The sequence below is a fragment of the Kwoniella dejecticola genome, chromosome 11, assembly GCF_000512565.2.
Source record: "Kwoniella dejecticola CBS 10117 chromosome 11, complete sequence".
In the NCBI taxonomy this organism is placed as follows: Eukaryota; Fungi; Basidiomycota; class Tremellomycetes; order Tremellales; family Cryptococcaceae; genus Kwoniella; species Kwoniella dejecticola.
This window is the reverse complement of record NC_089311.1, coordinates 651,097-670,902: the sequence shown is the minus strand read 5'-3', so window position 1 is coordinate 670,902 and position 19,806 is coordinate 651,097. Positions and strand designations below refer to the sequence as shown.

Below are 19,806 nucleotides of genomic sequence, written 5' to 3'. Positions count from 1 at the left end.
GATAATGAAGGCCAAGATGCAAAGTACAAGACACTCGGACTCAGATCCTATGATCACAACACTCTTCACGCTTAGAGAGGTGCGATCAGGCTAGGGACAGATTACAAGATGTGAAAAAGAGGAGAGATATAGGAGGAAGAAGACCAGAATGAGAGAGCACTACTTTGGCGATGTTCAAAGTGGAAAGACAAAGTGGAGGCGTTTCAAGAGAAAACGATCTGTGCGCCCGGAACCATTGGCATTTGATGTCCAGCTGTCAAAAAGCCATCCTCATGAGATTGTCGTATGAGCAAGATGCAAGCATTTGATCTAAGATATGTTATACATGTTGATACGAGAAAGAAGAAGAGATCAGAAATCCGGAAGTTTCAATGTTGAAGCGTATATATGTATATAATTCGCAAAATCCCACTTGACACGAATACACGAACAAGAGCCAGGGAAGGTGCAGTAAGGCCAAATCAGTCCTTTACCATTTGTACCTCTACTTCTACTCGCTCATGCTGCGTCCTTAGTCCACACTATCATAGCGCTCGCGGGTATCGCCCTCTCTAGATCCCCAGTACGTATACAACCCCCTCTCTCTCCGTCACAGATTGAAATGAACCGCCTAACAACATTTACCACCTTGTTTAGCACCTCCATCGTCTGCGGTCGGAGTGACAAGGATCGTTTCTCCTCCAGAAGGCTTGATCACGTCTCCCGATGATTCGAGCGACTTTGAAGACACGATACGGTAGATCTCTGCGACAAAGTGAACAACCATAGCAAATTAGCAAGTCTTCCGATTTCCTGTGCCGGCAGATCAGAAAGAATTGATAAAGACTGGGGAATATCAGACACTCACCAGTCAAGATATTTTGGAAAGCTGATTCTACGTTCGATGCGTCCAAAGCTGATGTTTCGATGAACGAGAGGCCGTTTTCGGCTGCAAACACATCAAGCAAAATTTAGCGACCGAAGACTTTCAAACACAAGTCGACAGCCAAGATTGTTTCTCTGATCTCAGCCAATCCGGACCATGCCTCATCTTTACCTTCCAGCTGCACGAGGCAAGACTTTCAAAGCATCCCAATTGTATCGATGCAAATTGCCCGTAATCCCTTTCCCAGATGCGAAGATGCACGAGTACACATCTAGATGCGAAAAGATCCGAAGACTCACTGGCGAATTGCTTAGCCTCATCCGTGCTGACCGCTCTGAGATGCTTCAAATCGCTCTTGTTTCCAACTAACATAATCACTATATTGGCGTCTGCGTGATCTCTCAATTCCTTCAACCATCGCGTCACATTCTCGTATGTCGAATGCTTGGCGATGTCGTAGACCAACAAAGCTCCGACAGCTCCTCTGTAATATGCTGAAGTGATGGCTCGGTATCGTTCTTGACCGGCTATGAATTCCCAGGAAACAACACAAAATATCAGCTGCTTATCCACAACACCTCCAATTGAGCTGCGAAAGCGGATAGACTGGACCAAAGCGCAGCTGATAGTCTGTGGAAAATAGATCCCACGAAAAGGCTGACAAGTGAGCTCACCTGTATCCCAGATTTGCGCTTTGACTGTCTTCCCATCTACGTTGATACTTCGCGTAGCGAACTCTACACCGATAGTAGACTTCGACTCTAGGTTGAACTCGTTCCTTGTGAATCGCGAGAGAACTGAGGTGGTCAAATGTCAGCATGCGGTGCTTCCCCTACTGTCGCTTGCTAACTCGGGAAAGCTGACTTACGATTACTGCATAGAATAAGAACCCAGACAGGAGGATAGAGTCAGCGCCCACCAACTCGTCAATACTCGAAATTATCATTCATTTATTGCGTGAAAAGTTGAACATACGATTTACCGACACCTGAATCTCCGATAAGAACGACCTATCACCCACGATAAATCAGTATCAAAGCCAACAAAGACGTCTCAATAAGCTGCAACGCGTGATTTGGCCGCACACACCTTGAAGAGGTAATCATAGTTTGATCCGTCTGACATGATGTATATATATTTAGGATGAGGTAAATTCGAGGTTATTGGATATAATTGTTGACACGTCGATCAATAGATACTGAAGGTGTGTGGCGAGATTGATTCGAGCTCAATTGTAGTGATATGCGCGCCGTTGACCGATCAATGAGGGCTGCCGTTTGATCTTCACCTCAGTGGACTCGTTGCTGCTGCTGCTGCTGATGCTGCTGTCGTTGGTATCTGATTGATATCGATGTTAAAGGATTGATATGGGACAATGGAAGCTGCTGCTGATACGATGACAAGGAGCAGGACAAGGACAATAAGCGTGGTGCTATCAACTATGGCGCGTGCATCTACAACGCGATCATAACAGAATGGCAGAATGGCTCGCACCATACAGTCAGTCGGCGTTATTACCACTTTAGGCATGTGGCACCCATTTATCATGGTACCTGATGACAGCAAGCATATTCACGAAGACGTCTGTAGACTCACATTCCTCCTCGTACATTCATCTGTGTCGACCTTTCAGTACAGAAAAGCAATTTAATCGAAGCGGCCTACGAACCAGACAACTGCTGAGCATCCCCCCAACCTCATAATTGAACCAGAATGCCGGTCGAAGCGCCCGAAGGATCGCTCTCCCCTATCCAGAGACAACCATCTTTATCGCCAGAACGAAGTGATGCTGGTCCCTCGAAAAGGCCTAGAAACACTGTAGCCGACCAACACCGACGACAGGTGAGTCGAACGATATATATTCTTCAGATTGAAAAGAATATCCTTGTCAAGATACGGTGTTCAGCAAAGAGATGTGAATGAAGAAAACGTATTGACGATCCAGCTGAACTTGACAGGTAGAAAAACTCCTTGCGAAACCTGAAAGGGAAATAGCCATCAATGTAGGCACGAAAGAGAAGACCCTCCGAGCACCGAGGGAAATGATGAAGAACGTTCAAGGTTCTTCTGCTGGTGCTGGATCGGGTGAATTCCACGTATACAAGCAAAGTAGGAGGAGAGAGTATGAGAGGCTGAAGATAATGAATGATAAAGCCCGAGCCGTGAGTGCGGTCCTCATTCTTCATCATACATCACCTGTATATTTCCACGATCACTGGATGCTTAGGGGAGTCTCCTTAGCATCCATCACTCGCCGTCCTGCTCAGCGGCTCCATACTTGGTATCGCGGTACTAATACCACATTCTTCTCCACGCCGTAGGAAGAAGAACAAGCTGCGTTCCAAGCTCGACAAGCCGAACGAGATGCCCTGGCAGACGCTAAGACAGCTAAAAACCGAGCAAAGCGTCAAAAGCGTAAACAAGGCAATAAAGGCAAAGGCGACGCAACGGCGACCTCCAATCCGGGTCTGGCAAAACCGAATGGCGAGATGAACGAGAATGGAAAGCGTAAATTAGCTGGTGGCGCAACTGTCACTTTCAAAAAGCCGGGTGAAGAGTCGGACGACGACGACGACGACGAGGATGGGGAAGGGAATGATGATGTGGTCGGACCGATACCCCTACCTACGAGTATACCGGAATTATCGAATCAAGAGATGCCTAAAGCCGTGGAGGAGAGGAGGATCACGATTGTCGATGAGGATTAGGTGTATCAATTGAGGGGTTGAGTTAACGGCTCTAATATGTTGTATGCATAATTCCACAATCTCATATATACTGACGATCACCTCTAGATCAAAACAGTAGCAAAATGTCACAACTGGGACACTCTTACTCGCACTCACTAGCAACGCTTCCATACCAGCTGATCGTATCATGACGCCGCGAGGTGTTGAACTTTCCCAGTCATACAAGCATAGTAGGAATCGGCAAGCTGATTTTAGTGTCCTTTTCTTTTCTTTCCTTTTCCTGGCGATCTTCCTTTCATATGTCGCCCCTATGCCATCCTTTACACCCACAGTCCTGCCGATCGATTAAGCGATCAGCATACGATCCGTTGAAGCAGCAATGTATGACTCGACAAGCCCGAGATCTACATATACAGGAAGACGGCGCTGAACAAGCCGACGCGATGAAAGTCATCATAAGTGGGACGGATAATAGTGCCTTCGGTCAATTGCTCTTTCTCCCTGTCACGTCAGCGAGTATCCTCGAAGATGGCGACTATGCGGACATACAGGACATCACCAAAATCGGTCCATGCGATCGTCATCGTATTATTCATTCTTTTGGCAGCTTATATATTTTTCAACGGAAGGAAAAATACGAAAGGTTCTTCTAGGACTGAGTCTGATCTCCGAGAGAGAGATGGAGAATACCCAAGGAGGGGGCGAGAGAGGGACGGGAACGGGGACGGGGCGAGTGATCCAGAAGACGCCGCGAAAAATCGAGAAAGGCGGCGGAGGGATAGGCGAAGGGACGAGAAAGGAGATAGTGAACCTGATTCTGGCGATCGAGGCAGCAAGACAAATAAAGAGAAGCAAAAGAAATCTGATCGTTCACCGAGTCCCGACAGGGAATATAAGAAGCGACTGAAAGATCCAAAGATACCATGGGACCAACCTTCTAGCGCTCCTCCCTTATCCGCTCCGCCGCACCATCGGACTGCCACTCCCTCCAAATCTGCCTTCCGACGACGTGATCCCGACGATAGACTGCCCCCTTCTCCGAATACCCAGCAAGGTAACAGAGTCAAGTGGACGGATGAAGAGAAAGGCTTGAAATCACCTGTCACACGACATGCCCGGAAATGGGCAGATTACATGGGCACGACAGACGATACTGAAGAAGGTATCTTTCAGAATAAACCTCCAAAATCCGAAGAGAAGGCCCCAAAAGGTGTGATACATCCTAATCGATGGCAAGCCAACAATCTGACGGGAAAGATAGGTGATGTGCCGGATGAGATTTTGGAGATGATGAAGCAGATTGAGACGATTTCAAAGGCTAAGCAAAGCGACAATGAGAAACTTTGGCGCGTCGCTCTACAGGATGCATGGGACGAACATCTAGGCAGTATCCCCAAGATCGTCACTACCATTTCCAAAGAGCTTGCGCGATACATCAGCAAGAAAGATTTGGATATCATAGTGAAGAAGATGAAACAGCGTCAATCCACCAAACGGCCACCCGATTCCAAGAGGGATGTGAGGAAATGGACGAGTGCGATCGACAAATTAGGTGTCCATCCAGCTAAGATTGGTGAAGAAGCTTACCGGTATAAATTCCTATTGGGCTGGTATCTCGATACGTTCCGATCAAAGCATTATGCGAAAAGAATGGCAATTGACGATACCACTATACCCATGACTGGTGATCCGAAATCATCGAAGGCCTCCTGTGTATTGGGGTGGCTCGAGTATATAGCAGAGCTGAACAAGGCTCAGAGGTTGTTCGTTGGATGGGATCTGAGTGGTTTGACTATACGTGCTCAAGCTATGAAAGATAAAGAAACGAATAACCTCCGATTGGACTTGACCATCTTCTTACCGTGCGAGCTTGAAGATCCGATACACTGGACCGACAGATTTACCGAGTCATGCGAAGCCTTCAGGCACTTCCACGTCGAGCTGATCAAGGCGCTGGACGGTACGCCGAACGATGTCATCCAGGGCGAGTCTTTCTCCAGACGTCGAATCATCTTCAGACCCGGATGGACGATCAAGGGTGTCAACGCGAAAAATATCTCGGATGGGCCTGATCAAAGTATCGCTCAGCGGACGCTACTCAAACGGGATCCCATGGTGCTCGAGATTTTTTCCGAGGATCAAGTGAGTAATTCCTCAAGACTGAAGAAATTGTTGGGTAAATTGGATCATAAAGAGACGAAGAAGGCTATTAGTAGAGTAAGACCTGAAGAATTGGCTTTTCAAAGATTGAGGCAATATCAATGGGATAAATCCACTTTAACATCTTCGAATAACTCTCTTTCACCTGAAGCCTTCTGGGTCGCCTATATGCTCTTGGGTGATAGGCTGCAAAACAAGGTTGAGGCAGGCGACCATCATCTACCGAGATCAACATACGATTTCGTCCGTTCAATCGATCTAGGCTCTTACATCCCCTTCCATGAGACTCGTCCCAGAACATTCCTTAAGATCGACAAGTACCCTGCGCTCGAGCTACTCGTACTCGCTTACGTACCACTCGGTCAAGTCGGGTCAACTGCTGAGCTGATCTTTCATGAGCCGTACGGACTGACGCACGAGCTAAGCACGACGAGAGAACCGACTCAGCATCTGACTAAAGCCGCTACTCAGCTGAAATTATTCGTGGCCATACCGAACATGCAGCTTCTAGAGCGATTCCAGAACGACCTTAACCAGGTATTCGCTGATAAAGGACGAAAGTTGCTCGCTCAAGGTATGCCCAAGAGTCGGATCCGTTCAGAAATCATGGGAACAGCGTTCAAGGTCTTGAGTAATGTCTATGTGGTGGACGAAAGTTCCGCTACGACAGCCGTGGATGGGAAGTTGCCGAAAGGCATGAGATTGGATTATCAGCCTTCCTTCCCCGCCGAACTACACAGCGACGACATCATTCCTCAAGGTCAAGGTAGACCTGAACAAGCGAATCCATCGGGAAGCACTACACCGAGCCTATCACCTTTTTCAGTTGGTGAAGATAGACCCTCACCTTTCTTACCGACCTCACCGTCCCGACCTCCTGGACCACCCCCGCAGAGTACTCATGGTCCCTTTGCACCTCCGCAAGGTCCACCCACACGATCGCCTCGGCCTAATCGTCCTCCTGCGCAATTCACCGATCCTCAGCGTGCTGACCAAGCTCTGAGAGATGCTCAAGCCCGAGGAAGTCGAGATGCCCAGTCCTCCCCAACGTCGACTACGCCACAAAGCAACTACCAACCTCCTTCTGTACAGGAAATAGATGAGGAGGACGAGCCTATGCCGACGGGAAGATTTGGGAATTTAAGAAATCCTGATCAACATATGTCGAAAGGTGGTTCAGGAGAAAAGGGTCCTCAGACCTATATACCGTAGATACAGCATGCTGGTTGATCTACATCGAGGTAAGGACTAATACGTCTTGGCATTCCGGTTGCTCAAGGCCTTCACAGCCAGATTTGTTGAGACTCTTAGAGTCTCTCCGTAAGTATGAATATTCAATCTTCATGTCTGCTGTACGGTAGTCCACCTGCAGCGAGCAAGACATATCATGTTATATCTCACGTACTGTGACGCCAACATTTAAGTCAGCAATTGAGCATCTCTGCAGTCTCTCCTCAGATGCATCGGGGAGCGGCAAGGATTCTTCCAGCATCGATCAATTGTCGTGCGGCTCTCCTATATGACTGGGGATAAAAAACACGAAGAGAAGCGGTGACAAACGAGTCTTCCTTCTCAACCTCCCCACGCCAATAGGCGCCGCTTGTGCATACCCGGACGTGTACGATGAAGAACGGCTGATTAGGGATGAAGTGCAGAGTCGTTCTTCCAGGAAGGGATAGATCAATTAACATGGTTGAGGTTATCGAAGTATGTCGTATATCATCTCTGCGGGATCGTAGTACATGAGCAGTAAAACTTCGTTTGCGGGTGAGCCATAGGCATTCGATCAGGACGAGCGGACGCACTTCGCAGTGATTTGCTATGTCATGCGTCCTTAAAGGTAAGACAGCCTCCCCCATCCCAATCGTCTCCTCTGTATAAGGGTCCTCCCAATCGACCGGGTGATACCGGTAGTAAGTCACAATAACCCTTCATCGCCGGTGTCCGCTCGTCCAGCTGGATCTCTCCCGCACACAAAGCATCTGTAATTTTAGAGCTTCCCTGACTTCTAGGCTCCGTCGGATGATCGTCGAGTTTGTGTTCGTGTTGCGGAGGTGTATTGTTGGACTGTAAACTGTCGGTGGCAGGCTCATCAAAAACCGTCACATTGATAGCCCCCCGAGATCGGTCAGAAAGGACGATGTGCTGATCCGGACGATCGGGCCCGTGGCTTTCGCGCTCGAAGGTGTGTCTAATCTTGGACACTCCTTGGCAAAGATGACGGCTGCACCTGCTGTACCATCTTGTGAATGTTGTAACGTCTGAAAGATTGCTGAAAGGTTCCCCGCTTTCGACAAGTACGTGTTGGGAGTCCTTGTGTCCGGAACAATTTGAGCTGTTTGGTGTGCTCGAGGCTGCGTGTTGACCATAATTCATTTCACTGATAAGTGTGCAGAGTGTGATTCGCAGCTGTAACTTCTCTATTGACGGACGGATCGGATGGTGGCAATCACATAGCAGATGGATTCTCAGTCTCATGTACATATACAGTACTCCTGGCTATGTAAAAATGCAGAATCGATCATTTGAACCGCGACTGAAGATCAAACATACGACATCTCGTGGCATGCCACTTCACCTTTACTCTCAGTTCCCCAACGATCCTTTGTCCAGGACTTCGTGGCGGCATTGAATGGAGACAATCACCGCGCGTCATTATGTGCGTCACATACGTTCTCCTGATTATGCTCCTCGCGAGGCACACAAGCAGCTCTGAACAGTTGCAAAGAACAAAGCATGTGTCGGCAGCAGGATCTGAGGCGGGTACTGCAATATGCCAAAGGATAGGTCATATGCGCGTTCAACAATAGCACGCCAAGCTGTAAGAGGGTCGAGCGATGTGCTTCTGAATAAGACTTGTTACGTATGCGCGAATGCTGCGGAGTCATGAACACAGTTGCGAAGTCAATACGATATACATTTCTTGAGAGGGGACTTGAGGTGTGAGGACAAATACTGCAGCCTATTTGTAATCTGGGAATCAAATACTCGGATAGTTAACCATACTGCATGATAGCGTCGCGATCTCAGGGCGATCGAGGGGGCCAGGAGCTTACCAGACAGGATGTCCTGCCTGCTCATCCAGTCTTTGTATCTCCGCATTGATCGCTTCTACATTTTGCCCATGTTCCCCAGCCCTTCCCCCGGAAAGGGTTACTTCTTCCCCATCATCTAAGAGACGTATCTTGGTGACCATACGTGTGGTGTAGGCAGTAGTATCGACTATAGGCAGTCTTCTCATGCCCCATGTGACCCAGGTATCATCCGCCGGGACGTGCTTCCTGGGGATTTCGCCTTCTAGTAATGACCCAAGCTGTTTATACAGCGTGAGCCTCGACTTGTCTTGCCATTCCGATCGCGAGACTAGACTCATCAGCACGAAGACTGTATTGGTTTGATTTTCGGTCAGAACGGTAGAAGGAACGGCTTGATAACTCTTTGGAACGGTGCTAAGATTCCGCGATCGGTATGGCTGGTGATCGTAATGGAATCTGATGTCGTAGTCTGTGTATCGATTTACCTGGTCTTGAGTTCGATGCTCGTAGCCCGCGTACCCGTGCGAAGCGGATGAGGGGTGTCGACCATCTGAAGTGCCATGATTCTCAAGAGGTGTTATAGGAATTATTGCTCGGTCTTCGCGATTGACCGACTGTTGATTGTAGCTCGTAGCTGTTCTGTTCCTTTCCAGATCTCTTCATGCTGCTTTAGGAACGGCCTGGTGAGTTTTTGTCCCAAGACTCGAAGGTGCAAGCTGGTCGACAAATAATGCGATTCTAGGGGTCAAGTACCGTTACAAGAAATGGTCCCCAGCTATCGCGCTATATGTATTTTCAACAGCCACCAAGTTATAAAGTCATTGATTAGGTAATGACCTGTCAAGTAGTTTCACGGTTCGATGCTGCAACCTTTGTCCGATGACGCTCAAGGAAACGCAAATGCTGTGTCATGTCTGCGTGACTTCGCACTCGACGTCGGCGAAAGGAGGGGTAGGTCCAGCCTCTGCTCTATTGTATGTTACATGGGTAAGAAGTCCGAAGATGCATGTGGGGAGAGAGTGGAGAGGGTGTGCCCTTCTCATACGCCGTTAGTCTTGATCCCTTGCCTCGCCTGGAAGCAAGCGACAGCAGCGAGAGTGCGTGATTGTTTGTAGAAGTAGACGAATGCGGATAGCGAGGGCGATGCGTCTCAGCGGCCTGAAGCTGAGACCTGCGTCATATGGTAAGATCAGTATCAGGTCCGTACACAGGACCATCTGCTCAACAACATATATACGCGTTGATCAATCCATCGTTTCTCGGCTAAATGCGATCTAATCTCGAATAATTCCGAAACAATCAGTTATTGAAGTACTTGTGGTACCTCAAAGATGCGAATACAACCTAAGGTCAGCTACTTTTCTTTGCTCATCTTGCTTCTTTCGACCTGAACCTGATCACGTACCGAACATAAGCTCCATCGTATCACACTCATCGAAGTGATCACCCATCGAAATGACCCTCCCGCCTCTTTCCAGCGCTTCCAAACGCGCTCTTTCCAAACTCGGCATCACCTACCCCATCATCCAAGCTCCTATGGCAGGCACCTCAACCCCATTGCTCGCATCTACCATATCCAATGCCGGTGGTCTCGGCTCCATCGGACTCGGCGCAAGCAATTCCACCGCAGCTAAAAAGATGATACTGGATACCCGTAAATTGTTAGACCCAAATAAAGGCGGAAAATTCAATGTCAATTTCTTCGTACATTCCACTCCGCAATTTGACCCATCCAGCAATCTGAAATGGCTCGAGAAGCTCAAACCGCATTTCGAGCGTTACGGGGGTACCATACCTGAAGAGCTGAAAGTTATCTATAAATCGTTCAAAGACGATGATGATATGTTGAATGTTTTGCTCGAGACTAAACCACCGATAATTTCCTTTCATTTCGGTATACCCCCTATACACGTCCTCCGGCAGCTAAAGGATATAGGGAGTGTGTTGATGGTGACTGCCACAAGCATTGAAGAGGCCCAAAAGATAGAAAAAGAGGGAGAGGGACTGGTGGATTTCATTGTTGCGCAAGGGTACGAAGCTGGTGGACATCGAGGTATATTCGATCCTAATGGCCCAGACGAGAAATTACCCACTTTCGTCCTTTGTTCATTACTCCTTTCCACGAACACGAACAACAACGGTGCTCAAGTGGGAGTGGGAGTGGGAGTGAAGACCCCGATCATAGCAGCTGGAGGAATAATGAATGGCCGACATATCAAGACGTACCTCGATCTAGGTTGTGCAGCCGTACAGCTCGGTACGGCGTTCATAGGGTGCCCAGAATCCTCAGTGGATCAAGGATTCAGAGAAGCCCTGTTCAATCCTGATAAATCACGGTGCACGATGATGACGAAATATATCTCTGGTCGACCGGCTCGTTCGATCTGCAATAAATTCACGGACCTAGAAAAAGAAATACAGCTAGAAGGAGGGGAGGTAGTGGAATTGCCCGAGTATCCGATCACGTACGATGCGGGAAAAGCATTACATGCTGCGGCGAAAGCTCAGGGAGAGTATGGATATGGAGCACAATGGGCCGGACAGGGCGCGCCGTTAGCTAGGAAGCTTGATGCTAAGGAGATGTTGGAGACGCTGGTGAGGGAATGGAAGGAGGCTGAAGGGATGTCGAGCGCATAATTCCGGATCCTGGCAGTAATCACTTGAAGTAAAGACTCATAGTCAAACGCGTTGGCCTTGTGTCCGGCTCAAGATGTGCAGACTTGGGTACGACCTATGTAGCAAGTAGAAAAAAAACTGTTGTATCTATATGCATGGTATATGGTCCGCCGCAAACATCCGATGTCAAACTATGCCTGTCAGAACTACACACTTGACGTGGAAAGCTATCTCATTCTACCGCTATCCTCGATTTTCTGCTTCTGACCCCACTTCGGGCGTCTGTCGCCGATGTCATCCCTGTAGACTGGCTCTTAGCAGTCTGCTCCCTTAGCTCCAGATTACGTCCATTGTTTGGCTTCTCTGCCTTACTATCCACTTCGGCGGGATGATAAGGCAGCCCTTTGGTACCAGGAGCGACCGAGTACAGGATCGTTCCGACTGCAACAATGATAAGATCAAGATCAGCCACCACCTGTGACCTACGGGGTCCCATCTTTCCTCTGGCCTTTCCAGTCTGATATCTGACTTGAAGAAGGCATTGACGAAAGAATGACAGATTGACTCACGGAGAACCATGATACCACCAGCAGCCAATCCAGCATTGTATCCAGTCTGGAACCACCAAACACTTATACCCAGACTGACCGCTTTCCGAATCGTCAAAATCAGATTTACCGTCACGCTATTGACTTTCGAAGTGAGCCTGTTAACGCCTCTAACGCATATTCCCTGAGTCACAATGTTGATTGCCAAACCCAGTAACGCGGAAGGTATGAGCAGGTCGGCGTACCCGCCAAGTAGACTCTTTGGGTCGAATGTCGGGATAGGGAACGAGCTGATGACTGGCACAGGTAGAGCTAAGGACCGAGTCAAGGAATGCAGTGAAATTGGCGGAGAAGAGGCGAATGAAGTGTAAGTGGTCCGTATAGACGATTGGAGGGGAATGAAGAATGGCAGAGATAAGGCGTGCTAGAGATGATTAATAAAGGCATCGATATTAGTACAACGGGTACACATTCTGTCTTTCGCCCAAACTTTCTACTTTGGTTTTGTAAGAGAACAGGTAGCGACTGCGAGAATGCCTCAAACGTCAACGTACCCCATAGAACAAAGCTTCTCTCCATTGTTTACCGTACTTATTATATGTCTGTTCTTGCCATAACCCCAAGAACGCGCTCAGTATCATCGCTAAAGTAAGAAGCCCAACCCCAGCGAAGAACTGCAGATGTTCGGGCAGCCATGAGGTCGTACTGCCAATTGGCGGGTGTGAGGGGTCCGCTTGGGTACGGGGTGGACGAGGCGGTTTGGGCGCTGAGATTGTAGCTATTACTATGCCCGAAGTGATGAGAAGGGCTGACAGCTATTCGGGATCAAAGTATCCCGGGACTGTCAGCGATGTCTGGCTACTGCATAAAATTCCTCTGCAATGCGTCATGTGTGTTCTGTGAATTACTCACCACTTGGCCATATGAATAACTCCTCTTCCCGAATACCCTCCCGACCAACATCGATACGCACAGTCCTAATGGCGGAGCCAATATCAGTCCAAGCTTGATGTGCGTTGTGTGTTGTCAGAACATTAGCGAACGACTCACCACCACTCCGAAAAATGATATGCACCGTAACAGGTATCTATTCAGCCCAGTCAGCTCCAACCATTATTCTAAACTCGTCTCTGAGTTTGTGAAAACATACCTTCAAGCCAAACGCATAATTGTTCACTAAGCAACCCAATCAGCCGCGCACAAAGCGCAAGCTACGCCGCATGGTAGGGAGAATGGAAGACTTACTCAGACTAATAGCTAGAAACAGCACAACCTGAACAGCCCATCTTCCCAATGGTACCTGCCTTTTCTTCAAGGCAGGGTAAGGTATCTGAGTTTTGGGTATGCGGTACCATATAACCTGAGAGGATATCGTCGTTATGGTGATATAGAGGAATTGCACGAATGTGAGGAAAGTGCCTATCACAGAAAGGCATACTTCATCATCGAGGTCTTGTTTTTCGATAGAATAGGTCGATGGACATGAGCTTACCCGACTTAGGATAATCTCTCAGTACACCCTCCAAGGCCCAGACGTTGGAACAACATCCTCCGAAGACTAGAGCCAGGATTAATCCCCATTCACCGATTGAGCTTTGGACGATTGACGAGACGAGCGAGCGATCGACCATCTTGCTAAGTCTGTTGATGTTGATGCGGGGTTCCAGGCACTTCAAACCAAGTAAGCGACTCAAAAGCGGAGCGAAGAGTCGAGGTTGTCGTTGAATGTGGTCCAAAAGCGCAGTCTTAGATCTTTCTGGTGCGTTAGGTCCCTCGATGACCGGATGAACGAAATCGAAGGAAACGTTCGAAGTTCGAAGTCCGGATGTTCGAGCTTGGTTTTGCGGGGTCTGTTCAAATCGGTCTTTGAGGGAGAAGATCTCTATCACCGTATCATCTTGTAAAACTAAGTATACCGAAGTCTCACCGCCAACCTTTTCACGCTTTGTGCAAGGTGAGACCGACAGCTAACATGCTAGTAGAATAATCACACGTCCATTCCTCCCGAAGTCAATGCATAGACGCATAAACGTCCTCCACCCAACGTTGTTTATCGAAGAGCACCATTTTATGCGGCAACTGTTTAAAATGTATCGTGTTGGTGCCTGGATGCCTGGTTTACCACACACAAATCAAAACACAGAGGACTCGTACAACGGATGGAGGAACAGAAGACGAGACAAGGGTGTGTATATAACATTGTCACTCAGCACCGAGGGCGTGTGGGGGAGTGTCCGTCTATCTCTCTCTCTCTTCCTCCTTCCTGCTGTCGCCATAGCTGTGTGGTGATTGACATCGGAAGAGGTTAATGGAGGGAAATGGTGATTTCAATAACGACATATGAATACACCGAATCTGGAATAACGATTGTCAATGGCCGAACGATCAGACGAGAAGAAACGACTAAGATCACAGTTATAGAGCCTGACGAGTCACGAAAAGCCCCAGCTCCAAGGACAACGCAAGGGGAAAGTGAATTGAAGGGGTGGGACTTAGATAGGCAGTTGGATAGACTGGATGATTCGATCCGGATAGGGTTGGTCTTGGCGATTTGGGTGGTATGGGTGTCGTTCTTATGCTGGATGTTTGGATGATCTGATGATCATGGTAGTATCTCTCCCCTGATCGAGTGAGTCACATCTCCATTGCATCGTCCTTCATCCTTATGCCAGAAGTACAAGCTGACTAGCGACAAGACAATGATCGTCAACTACGCCAAGCCTGAGCGGTAGCGTTTCCGCAAGCGAGTCGAGAAGAACAAGACACATCAAGGGTCATTTCGACCCGAATATCTGATCTTGGGGATGTCCACGTCAACGTGGGCGGCTCCACGCTCGCTTCCGCCCTCGCTACGCGCCGGGAGCTCTCAAGGTGGTTACTTGGCATGATGTGTAATTCATTATTGAGTAGCTGGACTCTCCCTCCGACCGCTGATCGCCGAATTCGGACTACAACTTGGTCTTCTTCTCCATATCCCTACCTTCTTCCCACATGGTCCTTCCACTACACGCACAAACGGTCTTCTCGTTCCCCCAAGCTCCCGCCGACCTCGCAACTACCCCAGCGAAGATCTTGCCCAATCCCTTATCCCTCGAATCGCTGGACTGCTGTAGCTGCTGGGGTGAATACGAAGACTGGACAATACAACCCCTTCCAACCCATTCCCACAGTTCCCCCTTGATCTCCTTGAACATATCCCCATATCCATTCTTATCCAATTCCACTTCGCCCAACTCCATCAGAGGCTTTCCGGTCGTACTTGGTGGGTTAGTAATGTTGCCCGTTTGGGAGATATAGACTTTCCACTTCTCAGGCCCATGACCCAGTCCGACAGCTGAGGGAGGCGGAAGACGAACTGTCAAATCAAGAAGGATAGTAGAGGGTTCTATCTGGAGGAAACGCGCTATACCGAAGACTTTTTGACTGAACTCTTCCTCGTTCATACCAGGCAATGGCTGTTGGAGGTTCTCAAAGAGCTGTGTTTTCGTTGGGATGGAAGAGGAAGAAGGAGACGAGGTGGAGGGAGAGTTGGCTAAGACGGGATTGGAAGTCGATGCGATGGAAGTCGGCAGGGATATAGGTGATTCGAGGATGGACACGGCGGCTGTCTGAGGGAAAGTCGATGCGAAATTAGGGTCGGAAGGGGATGATCCTCGAACGATCACTTGGCGATTTGTAGACTTTAGAGCGGAGAGGAGATTTGATGGTGGTGCTGTTCGGGATATAATCTTGTCAGTACACAAGTATGTAGAATGGCACGAGTATCCAAGACATCTTGTATAGGCTACAGGAAGTTATGAACTTACTTTTCCCTATGATGGTCACTCGTTTGTTCTCGAGATCTATATCGTATCGCTCGATACCAGAGACATCACGCAGTGAGCTCTGTACGGCGTTGACGCAATTCTGGCAGGTCATGTCGACCGCAAACTCGGTCTAGCCCGACATGTTAGCTGGTCTGAGCGTCACGAAGTCCCCATGATACATTAGCTCACCTTAAAAGCTATACTAGCCAAGGTCATCCCGAAAAATCCGTCTCAACAGTATCCAAGGAGAACGACAAGTTTCGAATGTCGAGATTGACACTGTCCAGCTCTTATAGTGTCGTATACCCTTGAAGAGGTGTCAATGAGAAAGTGTTCAGGAGGAATGAAGGCATCTTGAATGAATCATTACTCAGCATGCGACAAACCCGAAATATGGCATCACCTCATTACACCTGGTCTTCCTCCACCTGAAGCTTCTTTGAGCGGACTCTTCCGAATGTAAATAAATACTCAAGTCCACGTCATGCCACTTGCTAGGTCATTGTTATCAGTTGACCTCATCGTAATGTTCAGGTTGAGTTGAGACGCGTCGAGAAATCAACATTACCCGTGCGGCGTGCATGTCAAGTATCACCAATCAACCTCATCAGAGCATCAAGTCGACTGATGCATTCGCGAATAATTCACGAGGATGTCAACACTACGATAGCTCGAGGACGTGATCGCAATCAACGATAGCAATGGCAGAAGATATCACCTCTTGGATATCCAAAGCCATAGTCCAACATGATAGAGAACATGGGGCGAACTACAAGATACCTCTTAGAGGCAGGTATATCCAACTGATCAAGGTAGGTCAGATAATTGTTCTGCCCGACTAGAATGTACGCTGAGATCGGATATCGATTCTTGTTGCTCGCAGTTCCTATCCTTTCGAGATGACTTCGATCCTCATGCCGAGATTCGAGGTGTCATTGCAGATAGGACACATTGGGTCCGAGTGAAATTCGATGTGGACGCTACCGACGAATTCGAAGAGTAAGGCAGACCTATTCCCATCGTCTACACCACTCTGTTCACTACTCGACCAAGTGAACCTGACTGACCTGATCATGCTTGCGAAATAGACCACAAGCTTCCCTTCCTGTCGAGACACTCACATCACATCTGCGAGCTATATTCCTCATTGAGTCTTTCCGAATCCACCTTGGCCCACCGCCCTCCGCCTCCAGGCGCCGGTCCGCATCTACTCAAGCTGTAAACTCTCTTGGGGAATTACCAGAGATCACGCTGGAGATACTGGAGTGGAAAGTCGTCAGTGGGGACAAAAATGATCCTGTGTTCTACGAGAACATCCCTGAGGTATCGAAAGGCAATACGGATCTGGATGTGCAGGTCCAGGGTGTTCTGCGGAAGTGGTGGTTCGGAGAGTAAGTCATCACTCTTTTCCTCTACTGACCGGCTTTTTCTCATTTGGTAAATTATAAATGCTGAACAGAATGCTGAACAGCTCATCGATATACAATAGATCAAACTCCAGTCAATCACATTTCCCTTCCACAAGCCAGTATCCAATTACCCCAGGATACTTCAAACAGGAAACACCGATACCATCTAGAATCGCAGGTCGACGTTCGAGCTCTGCAAAACCTTTGATATCCTCCCCTCTGGCAGAACGACGTTCTTCGCCTTCGGCTTTATCCAGTCCACCTTCAACGAATGACCGCAAGTCGGTCCCCAACGAGACGCATCTTGAAGACAAGAAGATCCGTCTTCCCCAAAAAGATCGACTTATGCTTCTTGATTTCTTGAAGCCGTATATAAATGCTCCAGGAAGTAAGAAGAAGGTGATTCCTGAGTGGCTCTTTGAGAAAAGTACGGACACAAAAGAAATGTTGGATGATATCACCATGTTTGGCTTAGATTATGCCGCGGACTTACAAGATGGTACCGGAACTGAGAACCTGGAGATAGATGAACAAATGGATAAGGCAGCTAGTATGGAAGTGGTCAGTCCGTCTCGCAAAGGAAAAGAAAGAGAGAAGAACCTGTCATCCTCAAATCCATTTAGTCAGGACCACGTTCCGGTCTCCTCATCGGATCCTTACGCTGAACAGCATGATGACGAATATCCGCAAATGACACCGCTATCGCCCTCTCCTCGAAAGAACACAAGGCCCAAGCCTCTGATTGACAGTCAGTCATCACCAACGAAGAAGAATAGAGACACGGCGACGCAAGATCCGCACGATCCTACCGGTACACAGAACGCGAATAATGATCAGGAGCAATTCGCGGTTGACGTGGACGTGGACATCGACGTCGACGAGAGAATGGAGAGCGATGAAGAAAGTGAGGATGATATGAAGATCAGACCGGCGATTCGACCACGGAGACGCAAGGAAATGTTTGATCCTTCGATGCCCTGTTCTTCGCCTCCGTGTGACGTAGACATGCAAAATGACGATGAAGATGAAAATGACGATGGGTTGTCGGACTACGAGAGAGGAGAAAGGCGGAAGTCCGCGGCTAAAGATATCGCAGCCAATGCAAAGCCATCGGGCAGAGTAGATCCCCAGCGAAGACTAGAGCAAGAGCAAGGTGGTTCGGAAGAAGCGGAGGATATCGAAAGTGCTGACAGTCAAATCCTCGAAGATCCTATGCCGGCTCAGAAGAGCGGTGTGACGGCATCGCCTCCCGTCGCCGGTGAGGAAAAATCACAGTCCTTGACAAGATTGCAATCGCAATCGCAATCTCAATCTCATTCTCACTCGCAATCTCAATCTCGATCGCAGACCGCCGAAGCAAAGGGACATATCTTGGTAGATGCGAGCGACCAGAGTTTTTCTCAGAACGACTCCATCGAAGTCGTCGTCAAGATCGATACGTCTCGGAAAGATTCGCAGGACTCGCAATCTCGTATCAGTGATAAACAAGAAATGCTCAAGGCAGTCAACGACCGGAGTCATGCTGAATCAGTTTCTACCCGAAAGCGATCTCTAGATACCAGAGAAATATCGCGCACACCGACAGGTCGCTTTGACGATATTGATGACCAGTCCCCACCGATTAAGAAAGCCAAAGTCGAGCATATCACGCCTATCCAATCCCAAAGCCAGAGTCAGGTCAGAAGTGATACTCATACCCAATCGTCTGGAAGAGGATCAAGGAAGAGTTTTCTTGATAGTATCCGATTATTTCCTTCGGTCTCACCTTCTATCGGCAAGAGCAGGCAGACACAAACACAGACACATGTCGATGATACGACTGAGATAAAAATGGAAGTGGATCCGGAGAGCCCTTCGTCGGGCAGACGAAAAGACGTCACCGTCGATGGCCCTACAATCCCGACTGCTGTTCTGGCACCGACTCCAGACAAGGGTTTGCTTGGTAGTTTCAGTCAATGGTTGAGGAACGGAGCAGCGACCCCGTTCAGACACAACCTCAACGTCAAGGCAGAACCCGAACCCGAACCCGAACCTGAACTCGCACCCGAATCAGAAAGTAGATCCAGGTCAACTCACCTTCACACCAAAAGCGAGCCGAGTCAGGATAACGGCTTGCCGCATCTACAAGTGAATGTCAAGCATATGGATAAGATACATGAGCGACAAGAGGATCGAGCGTTTCGTGCGGATATATCTTTGCAGATTGACGAGGAAGACGGGCTTGATGATGGATTGGACAGGTCCGAGATTGATGAGGATCCAAGGGTTATCGTGATTGATGATGATAGTACGGATGAAGAGGTAGAGCTGGAAGACAAAGAAGAGGTTGAATCGACACGGAGAGCGAGGAGTATGAGGTTAGCAGCTTCAAATGCTCAGTCCGAATCGGGAGTGAACAATTCAAACGGGAATATGAACGGTCATTCTCGCTCAGTCAGCGGTGCCGCATTGGCACGAAATAATGGAAACGTAATGGATGAGGATAGTCAGTTGAAAGAGGAAGAGGAGCTTCTTCCTTCTCACCCTCGGTCTTCTACGAAACTTGTCAAGGTCAAGAAATTAGGAGGAACGTTTGAGTTGGATCTCAAGTTGAATGGCTTGACGGAAAAAGAGGTGCGAAAGGCTCTCGAGGATATTGGTAAAGCCCGGAGTCGGAACAAGAACAAAAAATAGGACC

General features: G+C 48.5%; 8 protein-coding genes across 8 annotated transcripts; 4 read left to right on the top strand and 4 right to left on the bottom strand.

Annotated features, from left to right (window-relative positions):
- Positions 1-610: 610 nt before the first annotated feature.
- On the bottom strand, positions 611-1,990 carry I303_108374 (uncharacterized protein; the record flags this gene model as incomplete). Its single annotated transcript, XM_018410572.1, has 6 exons — positions 611-744; positions 848-928; positions 1,165-1,392; positions 1,540-1,662; positions 1,848-1,875; positions 1,955-1,990. The coding sequence occupies 6 exons, from the start codon at positions 1,988-1,990 to the stop codon at positions 611-613; spliced, it is 630 nt and encodes a 209-aa protein (XP_018260381.1).
- Positions 1,991-2,578: 588 nt separating this feature from the next.
- Positions 2,579-3,573, top strand: I303_108373 (uncharacterized protein; the record flags this gene model as incomplete). The annotated part of the gene is made up of 3 exons (XM_018410573.1): positions 2,579-2,707; positions 2,824-3,027; positions 3,187-3,573. 3 exons carry the CDS (start codon positions 2,579-2,581, stop codon positions 3,571-3,573), a joined length of 720 nt encoding a protein of 239 aa, XP_018260382.1.
- A 510-nt stretch (positions 3,574-4,083) lies between these two features.
- On the top strand, positions 4,084-6,927 carry I303_108372 (uncharacterized protein; the record flags this gene model as incomplete). The annotated part of the gene is made up of 1 exon (XM_018410574.1): positions 4,084-6,927. One exon carries the CDS (start codon positions 4,084-4,086, stop codon positions 6,925-6,927), a length of 2,844 nt encoding a protein of 947 aa, XP_018260383.1.
- A 1,840-nt stretch (positions 6,928-8,767) lies between these two features.
- I303_108371 (uncharacterized protein) lies at positions 8,768-9,312 on the bottom strand (the record flags this gene model as incomplete). The annotated part of the gene is made up of 2 exons (XM_018410575.1): positions 8,768-9,164; positions 9,236-9,312. 2 exons carry the CDS (start codon positions 9,310-9,312, stop codon positions 8,768-8,770), a joined length of 474 nt encoding a protein of 157 aa, XP_018260384.1.
- Positions 9,313-10,205: 893 nt separating this feature from the next.
- Positions 10,206-11,387, top strand: I303_108370 (uncharacterized protein; the record flags this gene model as incomplete). The annotated part of the gene is made up of 1 exon (XM_018410576.1): positions 10,206-11,387. The coding sequence occupies one exon, from the start codon at positions 10,206-10,208 to the stop codon at positions 11,385-11,387; it is 1,182 nt and encodes a 393-aa protein (XP_018260385.1).
- A 211-nt stretch (positions 11,388-11,598) lies between these two features.
- Positions 11,599-13,545, bottom strand: I303_108369 (uncharacterized protein; the record flags this gene model as incomplete). Its single annotated transcript, XM_018410577.1, has 8 exons — positions 11,599-11,807; positions 11,936-12,338; positions 12,469-12,729; positions 12,827-12,891; positions 12,965-13,001; positions 13,065-13,090; positions 13,160-13,333; positions 13,407-13,545. 8 exons carry the CDS (start codon positions 13,543-13,545, stop codon positions 11,599-11,601), a joined length of 1,314 nt encoding a protein of 437 aa, XP_018260386.1.
- Positions 13,546-14,862: 1,317 nt separating this feature from the next.
- On the bottom strand, positions 14,863-15,936 carry I303_108368 (uncharacterized protein; the record flags this gene model as incomplete). Its single annotated transcript, XM_018410578.2, has 3 exons — positions 14,863-15,626; positions 15,721-15,850; positions 15,910-15,936. The coding sequence occupies 3 exons, from the start codon at positions 15,934-15,936 to the stop codon at positions 14,863-14,865; spliced, it is 921 nt and encodes a 306-aa protein (XP_018260387.2).
- Positions 15,937-16,421: 485 nt separating this feature from the next.
- Positions 16,422-19,802, top strand: I303_108367 (uncharacterized protein; the record flags this gene model as incomplete). The annotated part of the gene is made up of 4 exons (XM_018410579.1): positions 16,422-16,532; positions 16,604-16,719; positions 16,809-17,111; positions 17,210-19,802. 4 exons carry the CDS (start codon positions 16,422-16,424, stop codon positions 19,800-19,802), a joined length of 3,123 nt encoding a protein of 1,040 aa, XP_018260388.1.
- Between the last annotated feature and the right edge of the window lie 4 nt (positions 19,803-19,806).